The 15,925-nt window shown below is 36.0% G+C and overlaps 5 protein-coding genes across 8 annotated transcripts in view; 3 read left to right on the top strand and 2 right to left on the bottom strand.

Annotated features, from left to right (window-relative positions):
* LOC132203417 (probable ATP-dependent RNA helicase DDX52) overlaps positions 1-15,925 on the top strand; it is a 95,447-nt gene that overhangs the window by 16,172 nt on the left and 63,350 nt on the right. The window lies entirely within an intron of this gene.
* Positions 2,380-3,643, top strand: LOC132203308 (uncharacterized). The gene is made up of 8 exons (XM_059630976.1): positions 2,380-2,467; positions 2,519-2,549; positions 2,601-2,719; positions 2,779-2,946; positions 3,006-3,299; positions 3,363-3,410; positions 3,476-3,509; positions 3,570-3,643. Exons 1-8 carry the CDS (start codon positions 2,393-2,395, stop codon positions 3,641-3,643), a joined length of 843 nt encoding a protein of 280 aa, XP_059486959.1. The 5' UTR covers positions 2,380-2,392.
* LOC132203306 (uncharacterized) lies at positions 3,671-6,115 on the top strand. The gene is made up of 12 exons (XM_059630975.1): positions 3,671-3,783; positions 3,836-4,065; positions 4,121-4,186; positions 4,239-4,287; positions 4,861-4,937; positions 4,989-5,103; positions 5,155-5,384; positions 5,444-5,522; positions 5,574-5,623; positions 5,679-5,714; positions 5,772-5,892; positions 5,967-6,115. Exons 1-12 carry the CDS (start codon positions 3,729-3,731, stop codon positions 6,113-6,115), a joined length of 1,257 nt encoding a protein of 418 aa, XP_059486958.1. The 5' UTR covers positions 3,671-3,728.
* On the bottom strand, positions 5,711-10,234 carry LOC132203518 (salivary plasminogen activator gamma-like). Of its 2 annotated transcripts, none has more exons than XM_059631340.1 (12): positions 9,649-9,779; positions 9,332-9,392; positions 9,105-9,263; positions 8,942-9,054; positions 8,713-8,886; positions 8,542-8,656; positions 8,309-8,491; positions 8,026-8,229; positions 7,855-7,967; positions 7,620-7,796; positions 7,402-7,564; positions 5,711-7,339 (listed from the first exon to the last, which is right to left on the bottom strand). In XM_059631340.1, the coding sequence occupies exons 1-12, from the start codon at positions 9,733-9,735 to the stop codon at positions 7,119-7,121; spliced, it is 1,770 nt and encodes a 589-aa protein (XP_059487323.1). In that variant the 5' UTR covers positions 9,736-9,779; the 3' UTR covers positions 5,711-7,118. The 2 variants fall into 2 exon arrangements, with proteins under 2 accessions (XP_059487323.1, XP_059487322.1); XM_059631339.1 differs by having other exon boundaries at positions 5,714-7,345; positions 9,649-10,234.
* Positions 10,546-13,741, bottom strand: LOC132203517 (phenoloxidase-activating enzyme-like). Its single transcript, XM_059631338.1, has 13 exons — positions 13,601-13,741; positions 12,963-13,140; positions 12,829-12,895; positions 12,599-12,766; positions 12,413-12,537; positions 12,184-12,360; positions 12,014-12,125; positions 11,764-11,955; positions 11,480-11,704; positions 11,311-11,423; positions 11,080-11,253; positions 10,821-10,983; positions 10,546-10,766 (listed from the first exon to the last, which is right to left on the bottom strand). Exons 2-13 carry the CDS (start codon positions 13,053-13,055, stop codon positions 10,546-10,548), a joined length of 1,830 nt encoding a protein of 609 aa, XP_059487321.1. The 5' UTR covers positions 13,056-13,140; positions 13,601-13,741.

Here is a 15,925-nt window from a genome sequence, read left to right as displayed (position 1 = left end):
GTGCAGTTTTCGCTATGCTTGAGCTCATTGCTATGCAGAACTCTGATGTGCTAATGAACAGCATGAACATTGTGGATGGTTGCAGCAATAATACTTGTAAAAATTTTGTAATAAAATACACCAAAATTAATGAAATTTCAAAAGCTGGAATGGATGAGTGCGACCAGGCGTATCAGACAGCCAAATGTGCCAGAGACAAGGAGCCAGCGATTTTTGACAATATTGTCACAAACATGAACAACCAAACAACATACGTGATCAATCGAAATGGATGTTTTTGTTTCTGTGTTTAAATGATTTGTTTTGCAGGCTGATGAATTAGTTTCTGCAGCTTCCAAATGCGCAAATTCAACTTGTTCCGTCAACGTATGAATTTCATAAATATTCAATAACCACTTATTTCACTTTTGAAACTAGCAAGCTGCGAGGAAGAATTTAACCTCATTAACTATGAGTATCTGATTAATTTGAATGAAAATCAGTTTAAGTTTACTTTTCGAACACTTTTAGATGTTTCAACATGCATTGACTATGTCAACGGATCTTGGGTCTGCAAATGCAGCGATTCAAAGATGATTTTCATAAATTTTCGAGCTGTAAAAATATTAAGCTTGAATTAATTCACTAAATGGTTAATCTTTATGACAGTCATATTACACTTACCCAGAAGCAGTAAGTATTTGCTGTGGGTTGGGAATGCGATTGGTGTCCCCTTGGAATTACGTTCGAGCATCAGATTGTGCCAAAGCGGTTTGTAGGTTTCTGAATCAATTTGTAATCAAAACTCTAATAAAATTCCTCTGAAGCTGCGTTGACGACAACAGGTTTCACAAACCGATACCTGTCAATGACAAATGGTGTTGTGATCGATGTGACGAGTGGGCTCAGCTACGATTGCCAAAACCAAACAAATTTTTTCCCACAAAAGCTTCAACCAAGTCTCAAAGTAACGTATAATCCAAACGGAGTCTTTGCGGTAGGACGCTGTACACCACTTCTGGCCTTACCAGTAGTGGTGTGACTCCGGAATTTAATGTCATAAGATTGATCGACACGAACCCTTTCATTTGTGTGGATTTTTAAATGCGTGCGCCTGGATTTCAATAAATCATTAAAAAAGTGACAATTCATTCACTTGTTTTAATTAAATAAAATTAGTTTTGATCCGCAGATTCATTATCGATATTTCATCCATAATAATTTTGAGCTTACTATAATTACTTGAAAAATACTATCTGCATGCAATATTAGATGGTCCACTCATCCTGTATTCAAGATGATCAGGGCAATGTCGTCTGTCAAGTCTTCGGCACTGTGGTTGTAGCCAAGGGCGAACGAAAATCTCAGAAGCCTTTTTTTATAAATGATTTTATAATAACTTTATAAATTATTTATTTATTCTCCATTTGATACAGTCATGAGTCATGGATACAGCAAAAAAAAACTATACAGAAAAAGTACAGAAAAAGCTGAAAATACATTTTCAAATAAGTGTACCATAAAAATTACCATTGCTCTTTGTTGTATTATTCAATCAAACAGAACGTAGAACGATCAGAAAGATTAATGCTTATTTCAAATTTTCGATAAATACACCTGCAAAGCTAAATAAAAATAAAATTAGATATTTCTGGGTCTAGCTTTTTCTGATGAAAATCTAGGGTTGAAAATTGCGCTATATTTGTTTTATCTCCACATAAAATCACATAGAATTTTCACTTACTCTTGTGCAAAATTAAAAAAAAAAATCGCTTAACTATTCTAATGCATGCCACACATTTTAGCGTGACCTTGTTCCAATTTTTGTGGTTAAATAATTTATATTAAATGTCATTTTTTTTTGTACTTTTCAATTGCCTAATTATTTTCGCTAGAATGCCGGTTTTAAATGACCCACTTCATGCAATTCTTGGATGGTGCCAGCGCCGATCGTAATTTCGTTTGCTCGTTTCAAACATTTCCGTCCCTTGTGGGCAAAGTGTGCGTGACGAAAGAAAATTATGTGCTAAAACTCCAAAACTATACTGCTAAATAGTACACTGAAAATCCTTAGTGCCGTCGCAGCACTAAATAGTCCCATCGCAGCACTAGTTAGTCCCGTCGCAGCACTATTAATGCAGTCACGGAACTAACTAGTGTTGCGACGGGACTAAGGATTTTCAGTGTAATTGACTGCTGCTGTTCAATCTCTCTACTATTCCAAAATTAATTGTTTGCCCGTATTCTGTTTGTCTATCTTGCTGGTATTTTTCTACTCCAACTTTTTGACGTCAAAGGATGTCAGAAGCCGAACAACACTTCCTGTTTTGCCAAACAGTCAGGTCAAAACTATAGCTAAAATGAAAATGAACCGCATGCAATTAGAAAGAGAGAATCGCTATTGAAGATTGAAATGCCGCTCTGGTCAAACGTTTTCATGTGTTCAATTTTCTTTGTAGCCTTGGTTCAAGCAAGTGAAGCAAAGCGAGTGAGTAAATTAATATTTCTTGTAAAAATTTGTTCATAGTTTATTGGTTAGGGAGTTGTTTCAGAGAGGAAAGAACTCAAAGGTAATCGGATGATTGTATGAAAACATATAGCATTTTATCAATAAGCTTTAGCGACAAAAACTGCAAACAAACGAAATACAATAATCAAGTGCTGTGGCGCTTTAAATTGTCTTAAATTCAAAACAAATTCCACCAAATATCGCTCATCACCATCCATACTATCCATACTGGTATGTATATCATCCCTTGTCATAATATCAAAATATAGACAAAAAATTTAATCACATAGCAAACAACAAATATTGCCGCATTGGGAATTACAAACACACATTCAACTACACAACCAGCAAGCACCAAATCACAGTTTGATGCCCACAAAATCAGTAATGCGGATTTAAGTGATTCATCAACATTTAACGATGCCAGCACAAATTCAAATGATCAATCCTCAATCGAAGTAAATATTCAAAATTTCTTTACAATTTTCTGGACAAATTAAGTTTTTAAATAATGCAGATGGTTCCTACAAATACATCCGCTTCTGAATTAATTTCGTCGGTAATGTTAGTGTCGAATGAGGAAAAAATAATATCCGCGTCGACTTTGCCAATGGAAACCATTCAATCAACAATCGCAGACACAGGAATTATCAGCATCGTATCAACAGATTCCACAAGCAAAACAACGCAAAATGACATTTTTCAAACAACTATTCTTCCTGTTATATCAACTTCAACCTTTTTATCATCAGCATCAAAAACTTTAGCCCCAACTTCGATCACAAAAACAAGTCCAACCACAACCATCAACGTACGACCCGCGTTCAAATTACACTTTCTGATATAATTTTTCAAATTCGTAATAATGATGTAGCCAGCTCTGGTTGGGAAATGTTCACCGGACACAAACGCCGCCGTCAACGTATGCTCTCATTTCCCCATACAAAACATAATTTTTCATGTTTCATAAAATTTCATCCATAACAGCGATCCTTATTTGCACCCAACGGTGCGCTTGCAAGTATTAAAACTTGTTATGAAAGTGTTAATGAAACTTTTATAATGTGAATTAATAAAACAGACCCGAACCAGCACGGGTTCTGGCTGAACGCTTGCGGCCAAACTCTTTTGCTTGGAAAATCTCTGGTCTCCTGAAATTTCAATTCTTTTTTTTTAATAACATGAACGGTTGATTAAGGGAACTTGGCAGCAAAACTCGGCCAAGTGCTTCAGCCTGAACATGCAGCCGTTCGCCCTCGAGAGCAAAGAAAAGCTTGAGTGCATGAAACTCCAAGGTTGAATCGAAACCTAGATTTTTAATTAAAATTATTCACTCTTTCACAAAAGCTTTGAGCTGGAAGTTCAATTTGAACTACTGGACGGGAGGAACAAAAAACCTTGCGAGCGGCGCCTTCGGTTGGTGCTCTGCAAAAGACCTCACGCCCTGGCAGGACGTTCTACCCCTGAGCAACCTGGCGAAGGACCAAAACTGCGTCCAGATGCAAATTTCCAAACTCAATGGTTCTATTTCAATCAGTGGCAGTCGGTGCTCAGATTCAATGGTTTTTGCCTGCCAGGTTTATTATTTTTACAGAATAATTATTTACAATGAATATTAAAAAAAGAATTTAGGGTCCACCGACAATAGGTCCCAAGTGCTTCAAGCCTCTTTGTCCGAATATTACCTGCCAAAAAGATGTATAAAAACTATATAATTTCAAAGTGCCTAAAATATCCTAGAAATTTGCAGCCAAAATTTTTTACAACGCCGACAAATGGTACATCAATGATTTTAAAAAGTAGGTTGACGACAGAGAATTCTTTTATTACGCTCGTCCATTGAACTGTTTCAAATGATTAACTTTGAGTTTGCAATAAACTTAAACGAATATTTTCTTATATTTCACTAAAGAAGTCTTAATGAAATTTGCAAAAATAATAGCTAAATATTGTTTAGGTTGCATTGATTTAAAAAAAGACCATTATTTATCACGCAAGCTTATAAATTCATTACTGTTATATAGAGCTGTCCATTTTGTCCCATCAAGAGAAGTATTAAAATTTAATTCTACACCAATTTTTTACTCACGGCTAGCGATTGTCCTCTGCATTTCCTTGCAATTTAATGAAATTATTATTAATTTCTCGATTTTCAAATAACCTAATGAAGAACCTAATGAAGTTATAAATCTCCTTTCATTTAAAAAGTACGAGCATTTCAAATATATATGTTTAGATATCAAAGTAATGCTGTGTTGACAGTACAAAATGAATAATTTGTAATTTTTGGCTGTGGAAAATTTTGTATAATCACTTTTGCATCAATTATAATCTAACTATTCACTTGTGTCAATTTGTGAACTGAATTTCAGACATTTCTCTACACGGGCGACTTTATACCAACAATCTGCGGTTCTATTTAATCAGTTACCAAAACGACACGAGAACTGTAAATTAAATTTGCTTCAAAGTGAAATTAATTTTATAATTTATGCTGCAGTATGTGGAAGCTATGAAAGCCTGTTGTGATGTGGGAATGTCTCTATTGAGCTTAGATGGGCAATACAAGTACAACGCTTTGGCCAACATCAGCAGCGTCGCAGATTTTCTAAAAGGCAAGCGCGTTAATCCAATTTTAGTTTCAATCATTCTAATGATGAATTCAGAACCAGAAAATCTTACCTTCTGGACTTCCGGTTCAGACGAGGGTTGTGAGTCGATTTTTGGATACTGTTCTGCTGAACGTTTGTTCCGTGACGAGGCCAAGTGGCTGCCCGGACAGCCGGACAACGCAGGGGGGAATGAGAACTTTGTGGCCGTCAACATTTATCGCAACAAAAGTCAGGTTTTACTTGCTGATTACGACGGACAGACCAAATTCAGATACATTTGCGAGGTTTACTTAGTCATTAATATTTTTTTTCTGAATTAAGACGATTTAACATCATTTCTTAGAAAAGAGGCAATCCTCAGTCTAAGAATGACAAGCAAGCGATAATCGACGAATGTTCCATCATTTACGGCGTCACGCAATGTAATATTCAAATAAATGCTTTATTTAATTTTATTTACATTATAAATTTAGCCCAAATTGACTTGCTGTATAATCAAACGACATTGAGTTTGCAAATGAAAGTAGGTATACTGAATTTTATTCATTACAAATTTATTAAATAAATATAATCTGCAGTGTTTTGTGCGTTGTGTTGGCGACTCTGTAGGGCTGGTACATGAGACAAATTAATATACAGAATATTTGAAGGTTGAATTTTAAACTTAAAAGCTGGTTGGAGGTAAATTTGTGGCAAGCGCAGTTTTCGCAATGCTCGAGCTCATGGCCATGCAGAACACTGACGCGCTAATGAACAGCACGGCCATTGTGGATGGTTGCAACAGCAATGCTTGTAGGATAACTAAAATTTAGAGCACCAATTAATTATTTTCAAAAAAAAATTGTATAAATAAATAAATAAAAAAGCTGGAATGGATGAGTGCGATCAGGCGTATCAGACGGCGAAATGCGCGAGGGACAAAGCGCCAGCGATTTTTGACAACATCGTCACAAACATGAACAATCAGACGACAGACGTGATCAATCAAATTGGACATAATATTTACATTTTTTAAATAATTTATTTTATAGACTAATCAACTAGTTTCGGCAGCTTCCAGATGTGCAAATTCTACATGTACCATCGACGTATGAAATTTGAAAATTTTCAATAACCATATTTGACTAATTTCAAATTTTGAATCTAGGTAGCTGCGAGGAACAATTTAACCTCATTATCTATGAGTACCCGATTAATTTGAACAAAATTCAATTTAAGTTTATTTTTTGAACACTTTTAGATGTGTCAACATGCATTGACTATGTCAACGGATCTTGGGTCTGCAAATGCAATGATTCAAAACTTATTTTAATACAGTTTCGAAATGTAAATGTGAAGCATTTAATGAAATTTGTAAGACGAAATTAATATTTTTATGACAGCCGTCTCCTTACTCAGATGCAGTGGGTACTTGCTGCGGGTTAGGAATGCGATTAGTGTCACCGTGGAATTATGTCAGAGCTACAAATTGTGCCAAAGCGGTTTGTACGTTTTCGAATCGATTTGTTATCAAATCTCTTATAATGAAAATTTCTTTGAAGCTGCGTTGGCGATTACAACTTTTACAACCAAATACTGGTCAATGACAAATGGTGTTGTGATCGACCTGACAAGTGGGCTCAGCTACGATTGCCAAAACCAAACTAATTTTTTCCCTCAAAAACTCATCCCAAGTTTCACAATAATATATAATAGAAATGGAGCCTTCGATATTGGTTCGCTGGTCACGTATACTTCTCTTAACAATGCTAGTGGGGCGCCGGAATTTAATTTGGGTAGATCATCTGACCCGTTCACTTTCATTTGCGTGGATTTTTGAATGTCGCATGAAATAAAATTAAAAAAAAGAACGCGTTGAAAAATGACACTTTTAATTAAATTAGTCGAGTTTTAGTTTGCATATTTATTCAAGATCCTTCATGATTTTCTGCTTAAAATTTTGGTTTACGTGAATAATGAATACTATTAGGTTTTTGAAGTAAATTTTTTTTTTAATCGATTGTTTTCTATAATGTTGACTATGCGGTGATGCCGGGCGAGTTGTGCACAATCCACTGCATGCAATTCGTGATGTCGGTGAAGAGAGCGTTGTAATTTGGGTAGCACGTTTCAACCGTGTTGCCGTCACTCGAGGTCACCGTCCGGGTGCGACCCATGCTGACGACCCCTCGCAAAAAGTGGCGGTTTTGTGAAGGGTCGTAAATGACAAACCCACCACCACTGTCTCCCTTGCACACCCCTGTCTCTACACAAGTAAGAGATTTTCTCAATAAAATAAAATTACCGAACTTTGATGCTTACGATTGGAAGTGCGACTGACGCAGAAGTTTTCTCCGGGGCGCAGGTTGAGCGAAAAAAAGAGCCTTTTGCTCATATAGCACTCCTCATAAGAGACCACTCGCAAATCAGCCTGTTGCAGAATGGAAGCCTGCACGTTCTCGGCGGTCAAACCCCAACCAACCACCTGAAAGAATTAATTTCATTAGACATTCCTTGTAAAAAAAATCATCAAAACGCACTTGTCCTGTTTTGTTGACGATTGCACCAAGTTGGTAAAGGTCGTTCCACAGACAAATAGGTTGCACGTGGTCAGTAAATCGGATCTGGTTATTTTGCGCCAAGACGATCAGGGCAATGTCGTCTTTCAAGTCTTCTGCGCTGTGATTGTAGCCAGGGTGAATAAAAATCTCAGAAGCCTTTTTTTAATTTTTTGTTTTTTATAGTTTATAAATTAAAGTGTACTATAAAAATTACCATTGCTCTTTGTCTTGACGCTTCGTAGTATTTTGACGCGTCGTGCATTCCAAAAGTCACTTCTAAATTCCTCGCTGGCCATAAATTTCCGTTGTGAAACAAACAGTGCGCCGCTTCAAAAATGTGGAAATAATAATTTAAATAAATTGACGTTATAATTTCTAGTTTTACCTGTAATAAGGGTCCTTTTAGAAATGAGGGTTGCTCCGCAGAAGTCGAACTGCAAAGGCCCCGATTCGGAATGACGGGTTAGACTTGCATGCCAAGGATTTAAGCCTTGCACTGCTTCAGTGCCATTTCGGTGATGTGTGTATTTTCCCGAAAGACCGACTTTCACTTTGCCACAGTTGGGAAAACTCTGATTCTTTCCAAAATCTCAACATGTATAATTGCAATTAGGAAATTTTTATTCTTATCCTCTTTTTTAATAAATGTTTGTCCTTTTCTTACTTACCGATTTTGTTCTTTGGCTCGTGTATTGGCGGCATGACAGCCAGGTCGGGAGTCTCCGAGACTATTTGGGCAATGTGCGGGAGTAAATCAAGCCACTCAGACTTTTGATTGCCTTCGTTCAATTTCATTCCCCGCAGAAAGAAACGGTTATATTTCTTGATAAATAGAAAGTCGTCCTTTGAACCTGCAAGGAAACAAAAGTTTTTTTTCCTTGTAAACGTTTTCTATTAATACTTTGCCCATTTGTCTGCGTGCAAATCGAGTGCCCCAAAAGATCGCACTTCCTTTTTGAAATTGCATTGGTGAAGCAACTATCTTCAACAAGAAAATCTGTTACTTTTACTTTACCCTATCAAAATTAAAAATATTATAATTTTTAATTCAATAATCCGCAGAATTAATTACCTGATGAAAATCGTAGATGAAAAAATTCTCCAAAGAGTCATTTTTGTTGTTTCTGTTCCACAAACAGACAGGTTTCAAGCTGCCTGTCAGAGTAAGATTTTGAACCTCTAAAATATTGACAATGTTGGAGAAAAATCTGCCGATTTGAATTTCCACCTTCTTGAGACTTAACACCTTAAAAATAAGGACGTTTTAAAATTAAATGACAAATAATTAATCATGATTTCACTTTTTGACTAATACGGTGTCGCCCTTTAAAGCATCGTCCTCCTTCATCATTTACACAATTGCCGCCAAATATATTTATTTCACGCATGTCTACTTTATCCATGTGGCAAATATCTGCATTGAAAGTGTTAAAAATATTTCTCTCTTTATGTGTAAATTGAGACCATTAGTGATGATTGTTTGCTGTGATAAGAGCACGCCGCGACAATACTTGTCAATATCTTTATCTATCACGATATTTATGATCCAAGGAGGAATATTTACGCCATGGCTCCACAGACCACAATCATCGAAACTAAGATTTTCCTCGTTGACATAGAAAACTGTAAATACAAAATGTTCAATTAATTTTAAATGCTGTTTTATTCTTAAATTTTTGGTTATCGTGTACCTGGAGTGGAGATATTTTCTTTGTTTCTTCCATTATTCCAGCAGTCGGCCAAATTAATTACCTATAATAAAAAATTTAATGAAGGTGAAGGTACGAGAGACGCAAAATTTGATAAGAGCGCTTGTTATTTAAATTAAATTTGGGAAGAAAAATCACATTATTTGGTACATTTTTGAAAAATTGAAATCATGATTTGAAGTAAAAGTTATAGTCTCTTTTTATGCATTTAATTTCATCAAATATTAATAAAGCGTGACATCTTTTGATGATTTAATTTTTCAAATTTTTCTTTAATCAAATTTGTTGATTCAGCTTACTTTATATCCGTCAATGTTGTTGAGCCGGACGGGGTCAATGCCGACGCACAGGCAGGTGCAGATAAATAACAACAATTTGCGCTCCATTAATAAGCTCACAGAGTGCTCAAACCAAGCAACCACACAAAATATATTGGAGAGAGAAAAAGGGACTAAATCAGCTGGTTCAATCTGGAGCAACACAATCCTTTATCGCAAACGCGTGTCATTGATAAATTCTAGTGACTTTTAACCCGTACACAAAAATCTTAAATGTCTTTTGTCAGTGAAGAGTGAAATCTTCATTCGATGAGGAAAATTGTGTTATCGGTTGTTTCTCTCGGATCGCTTCTGCTTGAAATTTAAAAATAGGGAAACTTTTTACTAAAATTTTTTTACATCAAAAATTAATTGCGTGCAAGTATTCCAAATGTACCAGCAGACCGTAGGTCGCCTTTTGGGGGTTAGTTGTCATTTATTTTTTCATTTTTTCCTTGAGGTTCACCCAAGTTTCAATTTTTCAATTTAAATATGAAGACTGTTTTACTTTACATGGAAATCGTAGTGAAAATTCAAGGCGAGTTTTTTTAAACCCTGACCCCAGCCAAGATAGAACCTATATAAGGCCTTCAGAATATCAGCCAAGCGCACTAACCACTGTGCCACACAATAGGTCTTTAACGTTTTTGTAAAAAGGTTTTATTTTTAATTTTTCAGTTACATTGAATTATATTTTTTCGCTCAGTGAAATAGGGTTGCAACTGGTAGAGTCGTTTGTTTTTTAAGTAAAAAATATTTCGTAAACAAGGATTTCACGACTCCGTTGATGTCCTAAAATAGTAATTTTATTTTTTATTCCTAACGATTTGATTGAAAAAATTTAAACGAGTATTTTGTCTTCAAGAAGTTGAAATTAACTCAAACGTTGATGTCAGGCGTGAGATCAACGATCCATTGTATGTAGTTTGTGGTGTCAGTGTAGATGGAGTACGCACTCGGATCACAAGTGATCAACTTTTTGTTTTCAGGTAGAGTTACGGTCCTGATGCGTCCGAAACTGACGATGCCACGCAAGAAACGCCTGTCATTTTTCAAAATAATAAACCCACCTCCACTGTCCCCACGACATGCATTTGTCTCTGCATTTAAAATTTGTTCAGGATTTTGCATCAAATAAGAGGTTTCAAACTCACGGTTATGAGGAAAACCCGCACAGAAATTTTGGCCAGGGCGCAAATGAGTGGACATAAAAGACCTTCTGCTTTTGTAGCACTCTTCGTAAGTGGCCACTTTCAAATTTGCCTGCTGCAGAATTTCTGGCTGCGTGTGGTTGGCTGTCAAACCCCAACCAACAACCTAGTTTTGTAAAGGGTTAATCAAAACTTTTAATGTAAAAAATTTAACGTGCAGCTACTTAAAAAAAAAATTCAATATTTATAATTTTTTGTATACTTTTCCAGTAGTATTGGTGATTTTGTTGAGTTGATAGTCATCATTCCAAAGACAAATGGGTCGCACATTGTTATTTATTTGAATCTGATTTTCGGCAACCAAAATCAAAGCTATGTCGTCTATGAATTTCTCGCTGCTTGCATTGTAGCCAGGGTGGACCATCAAATTGGAGGCCTTGAATAAAATTAATAAGATTGCCAATAATTATGATGCCAATATTGAAAATCAAACCATCACGGCCTGTCGCGAATTTTCATTGCTCTTCGAGAATTCAAGCAAGCCAAGCACCACTTCCAATTTTTCCGGCTGCATTAGTTTGTTTTCAATAAATAAACAATGTGCCGCTGTTTGAAAAAATGCATGTATTATGATGAAAAAGAAATCAATATATTCAGGAAACCGGTGATGAGGACTCTTCTGGAAATGAGTGTAGCGCCGCAAAAGTGCTTGACAAAAAAATCCTCATCTAAGCGGAGTGACAAGGTGGCGTGCCATGGGTTTTCTGACGTCTTCTTGACAGGCTCGCCGAAGAGGATGAAACCTGCAACTGCACCAATTTTCTCCCTTTTCCGTCTCTGGGGCACCGATTGGCCGCAGTTGACAAAGCTTTGACCATCACCGAAGTCTGGGAAATTAATTTTATTTTAATTATATACCTACAACAGAAGACTCAAGACTGCAGACCGATTTTGGTTTTTGGCTGAGGTACAGGCCGCATGACCGTCAAGCCAGAGGATGCTTCCACAATTTCCACAGTTTTTGGTAGCAGGTCGATTGCAACGATGTTCGATCCTTGAGTAAGAAAGTTGGCAAACATTCCTCTCAGATAGAAGCGTTCGTTGCTTTTTACCAACAATTGAACCATGTAGGCGAGTCCTATTGTGAAAAGTTCAATCAGACGTTGTATTTTTCTCACTCTCAAATTTCAATTTACTGCTAAACCCTGACAAACAAATCGCCTGTCTGTACAGGCCACACTTCCCAAGGGCCGTTTTATCAGGCAGACACTCTTCCAATGCCAACAACTCCACTCTTTTCAAATTTTCCTTCATGAACATTTAATCAAATAAAATTTTTATCAGCCTGTCAGAATTCTATACTGACCTCAAATAAATTATTAGCGTAGTATATCAGCGACTGGTCATTCTGGTTGTCTCCATTCCACAAGCAGACGGGTCTCAATATGTCAGAAAGTTCCAGCTTTTCAACGGTCCACACGAACAATGGCAAGGAGTATTTTTCAGCAAATAAATTCGTCTCTACTTTCTTCACACTTAAGACCTTTAAACAAATTTGAGAGGTTTGTGGCAGCTAAAAACTATTTTTTTTTCACCTTTCGTTGGAGCAAGGCTTGGTCCCAGAAACACTCGTTTTTATCTTTCTTATTAGCACAAGCCCCTTTGTGAAGTGAAACGATCTCTCCGTCATTCATCTTTTCATAAACAGCGTAAGAATAATCTAACGCAGAACCAATGATAAGTATTTTATAGTTAAAATGAAAGCCATTTTTTGAATTTACCAAATGATATAATTGTTCTATCTGAGACGACCACTCCACGGCAGTAAGCATTAGAGTACATAACCTTCAGAGTGATTGACCATGGAGGAATATTTTTGCCAGCGTCACTCGAATATTTCCATTGGCCGCATCCTTCGAAACTCAAATTATTCTCATCCACCCGGAACACTGACATTACATCATAAATTATTATTAAACATTTTTTTTATTGTTTAATTCATGTGCAATACCAGGAGCAGGGATAACTGCTGGTTTATTGAATTTCCCAGGCGCCCAGCACTTAGAAATATTAACCTCCTTAGGTAATTAATTGAGAAAATGTTTTAATATTATGATTAATTTTAAATTAATTCCAGTTTCTTACCTTCTCTGGATCAAACCGTTGCAGTCGAGCAGAGCAAAAGTAGCTCATCAAAAGAAAGACAAGAGTCCCAACTTCTAAGAAACTCCCTTTCATTATTTAATTTTTGAGCTCCGCAAAAGAATGCAGCAGTAATGTTGTTTAATTTGCCCCTCGCAATAGAAGTTTGTCCAGTAATCGGCTAAGTTGCAAATAATATGGTTTCTGGTTATCAAGGGGTCATGGTGATAAGACGAAGAGTAAACGTGCCTAACTGTTTTTGTTAGCTGTAATTTACATAATGCTAAAATCTTTGGCTCCTCTCTCATGAAATTTTGATCTTTGAAATTATTTACAATTTCAATATGTATAATAGCAAAAATTGAGGTTTTAAGTGGCGGAAAACAGAAAATTTCCAATTTTAACAACATTATTTAGAGGCTACACAATCGCCACCGATAAAAATGGAATTTTCTGCTGTAGTTGTATTTTCTTTATTAATTTGGTATTTAAATCACGTGTGTATCGGCTATAATTGTTTTCTAAATTTTACATATTCAATAAAAATTTGCAATTTTATTACTTGACTTATTTTTATAATTTTATTGTTATATTAAACTGTAAAATTAATTTTAAATATAAGCAAATTAAATCAGAATTACCAATGCTGTATTTCATCTGTGGGAATTGAGGATTTAAGAGACTTTTCATCGCCATGTGGTAAAGAAGAAGTGCAAAGCTGCGTGGTGTGTGTTGCGGGATCGCGTGACACCGCGAGATGAATCTCACGAGAGCCACCGTCGTCGCTCTTAATGAATATTTATTTCGCTCTCTCGCGGCGCGCCAACAACTTTAATCAAATTCATAATTTCCTCTCTCTCTGCCTGGCTGCGACCGAGCACTGAGATATTAAATTATAAATTTTATTCACTCCTCCGTGCAATAAATTTCCCTCGCAGTCCCATATATTCTCCGCATGCATACGTTAATGTTTCAAGTTTTGCTTTTACGGTTCTCCTCGAAAATCAACTCAAAGCTCAAAGTTCTACACAATAATCTCATCCATTTGGAAAGTCAATTTAGACTCAAAATCGAAACTATATTGTTTACAACAAAAATAATGTTTATACAGGATTAAAAAAAAAAAAACGAAATAAATGCTATAAAGGAACAAAAAGACAATTACTATAGCTTTTGAACATTTCACTTCTATGCATATTATAATGTGCAACAATTGTTGGAAACATTGTAACACAATCACTCTAGATATTAATTTTTTTATTTGTATTTGAAAAGTAGACTTTTTCAGACTTGTCTGGCCAAAATTTGATCTACTTTTTACATTTTATCGTGTTTTTTTTTTTTCAAAAGTGGCAATTAGTTATTGATTTTTGTGCTCTAATATTCCTGAATATTTTAATTTTTTATGAAATTTAACTTGCGAAACTTTGATTGAACAAATTCAAATCGTGTAATTCGACTAAGCAAAAAAAGTTTTATTTTAAACTCTAATAATATTTTCACTTCTTCTCGTTATTGACCAAAATACAATTTTCTTTTGTTTTTTAAGTTAATATTTTCTTTTTCAATAACATATGAATACAAATCACCCTACATAATATATATCCTTGTGCCCTATAAAAAAATTTCACTTTGGATAGAAATTTTTTTAAAAACGATATTATAGAATTGTTTGTCAAGGGTCATGGTGTTGTTATGAAAGTGAAGAGGTGGGTCGACGGGTGCACAATGTTGCAGCGTTTGGTGTGTCGGTCTGGAAACGGAGAAGAGCGTCTGATGCGAACCCTGCTGAGGGCACCCTGCCTGCGTCGCTGCCACGCTGATCCGCCGGCCGGTCTGGCACGAGAGCTGCAGCCAGAACGAGTGTAAACAAGAGTGCACCGGCTGAAAAAATATTTTCACGCCCTCGACTAATTGGCCGCCCCGAAACAAAATAACACAAGCTGCGATACCTCTTCTTATCTATGCAAACGCATTTCTAAATTTAGACCTCTCCGCTTACGTTTGAAAACAAATTTTTTGTTCCAAATTTTTGTGATCATTTTTTGTTATTTTTCACCTTAAATTCATTTAAAATTATTGTTGTGTAAAATAAATCAAGTTTTCATGTATTTTTAATTAGGTGATTAACATAATTAAATATACGTTTAAATCTTTTTTAAACTTTCATAGAAATTTTAGAAGAAATGGAAAATTGAGAAAAAGATTAATCATTAAAAATTAAAACAAAACGAGCTCGAAGTTAGGCAACCGGCCCAGTCGGCTGCTCACGCACGTTGCATAACTTGAAAGATTTTATTATAGCTGTGCTGTAAAAGCCTTCTTTAATTCTGAACGTAATCGCTTTTGGTCTCGAGTGGAAAATCTTTTTCCAAGCCGCCTCTTTCTTTGCGTCGCGATGCAAAGCCCTTAAACCCTTTTTATGTGCAGCTTTTATGTCTCCCTTTTTTCTCCTGGTGCGCTGCGACAAAAACGCCTCGCTGGGTTTTTTTCAACAGACACACAAGGAGAATTCCGTGCTAATCTTTCTTTTTTCCGATTCGGCAGCTTTGAAATAATCGCACGCAGGACAAAGGGCGTCGATTTCGGATTTTATGTATTTTCACGTTGGCACGAAAGAGCGAAAGTAAATTATTGCCACAGCACCCTGTTTTCATCCATCGCTGGTTGCCATAGCAATCACGTGCTCTCCCTGCCAATTCAGACATGGCTTTTTTGCTTAAAGCCAGAAATATGAACACTTGCTCCATCCAACCGGAAAATGAAACAAAAATGGCGCAGTTTTGAATAATTCTCAAATAATTGAATTTAAGTTATTATTGTTGTTTATTTGTCCAAATTGTTACATCACATTGTTTACATACAAATTGTTGAAAACATTCATTTTGAAAAAAGAAATTGTTGTGGACAAAACGGCACCACCACTAGCAAGAATTTTGCTAAAACTTCCGAGGCCAAAAAGACCC

Source organism: Neocloeon triangulifer, unplaced genomic scaffold (genome assembly GCF_031216515.1).
Source record: "Neocloeon triangulifer isolate White Clay Creek 2 clone unplaced genomic scaffold, ASM3121651v1 ptg000017l, whole genome shotgun sequence".
In the NCBI taxonomy this organism is placed as follows: Eukaryota; Metazoa; Arthropoda; class Insecta; order Ephemeroptera; family Baetidae; genus Neocloeon; species Neocloeon triangulifer.
Note: the sequence above shows the minus strand (reverse complement) of the source record. Positions and strands in the feature narration are given on the sequence as shown.

Bases quoted from the DNA above. Each gene is read 5' to 3' on its own strand.
- LOC132203306 (XM_059630975.1), top strand. From the start codon at position 3,729: ATGCAGCCGTTCGCCCTCGAGAGCAAAGAAAAGCTTGAGTGCATGAAA. The intron at 5,104-5,154 runs GCAAGCGCGTTA...TGATGAATTCAG, and splicing joins CGTCGCAGATTTTCTAAAAG to AACCAGAAAATCTTACCTTC. The intron at 5,893-5,966 runs GTAGGATAACTA...TAAATAAAAAAG, and splicing joins TGGTTGCAACAGCAATGCTT to CTGGAATGGATGAGTGCGAT.
- LOC132203518 (XM_059631339.1), bottom strand. From the start codon at position 9,735: ATGGAGCGCAAATTGTTGTTATTTATCTGCACCTGCCTGTGCGTCGGC. The intron at 9,055-9,104 runs GTCTCAATTTAC...CTTTCAATGCAG, and splicing joins GCAAACAATCATCACTAATG to ATATTTGCCACATGGATAAA. The intron at 8,492-8,541 runs GTATTAATAGAA...GTTTCCTTGCAG, and splicing joins CACGCAGACAAATGGGCAAA to GTTCAAAGGACGACTTTCTA.
- LOC132203517 (XM_059631338.1), bottom strand. From the start codon at position 13,055: ATGAAAGGGAGTTTCTTAGAAGTTGGGACTCTTGTCTTTCTTTTGATG. The intron at 12,896-12,962 runs GTAAGAAACTGG...TAATTACCTAAG, and splicing joins AACGGTTTGATCCAGAGAAG to GAGGTTAATATTTCTAAGTG. The intron at 11,705-11,763 runs GTCTGCAGTCTT...TTAATTTCCCAG, and splicing joins TCAGCCAAAAACCAAAATCG to ACTTCGGTGATGGTCAAAGC.
- LOC132203308 (XM_059630976.1), top strand. From the start codon at position 2,393: ATGCCGCTCTGGTCAAACGTTTTCATGTGTTCAATTTTCTTTGTAGCC. The intron at 2,947-3,005 runs GTAAATATTCAA...TAAATAATGCAG, and splicing joins ATGATCAATCCTCAATCGAA to ATGGTTCCTACAAATACATC. The intron at 3,300-3,362 runs GTACGACCCGCG...ATAATGATGTAG, and splicing joins GTCCAACCACAACCATCAAC to CCAGCTCTGGTTGGGAAATG.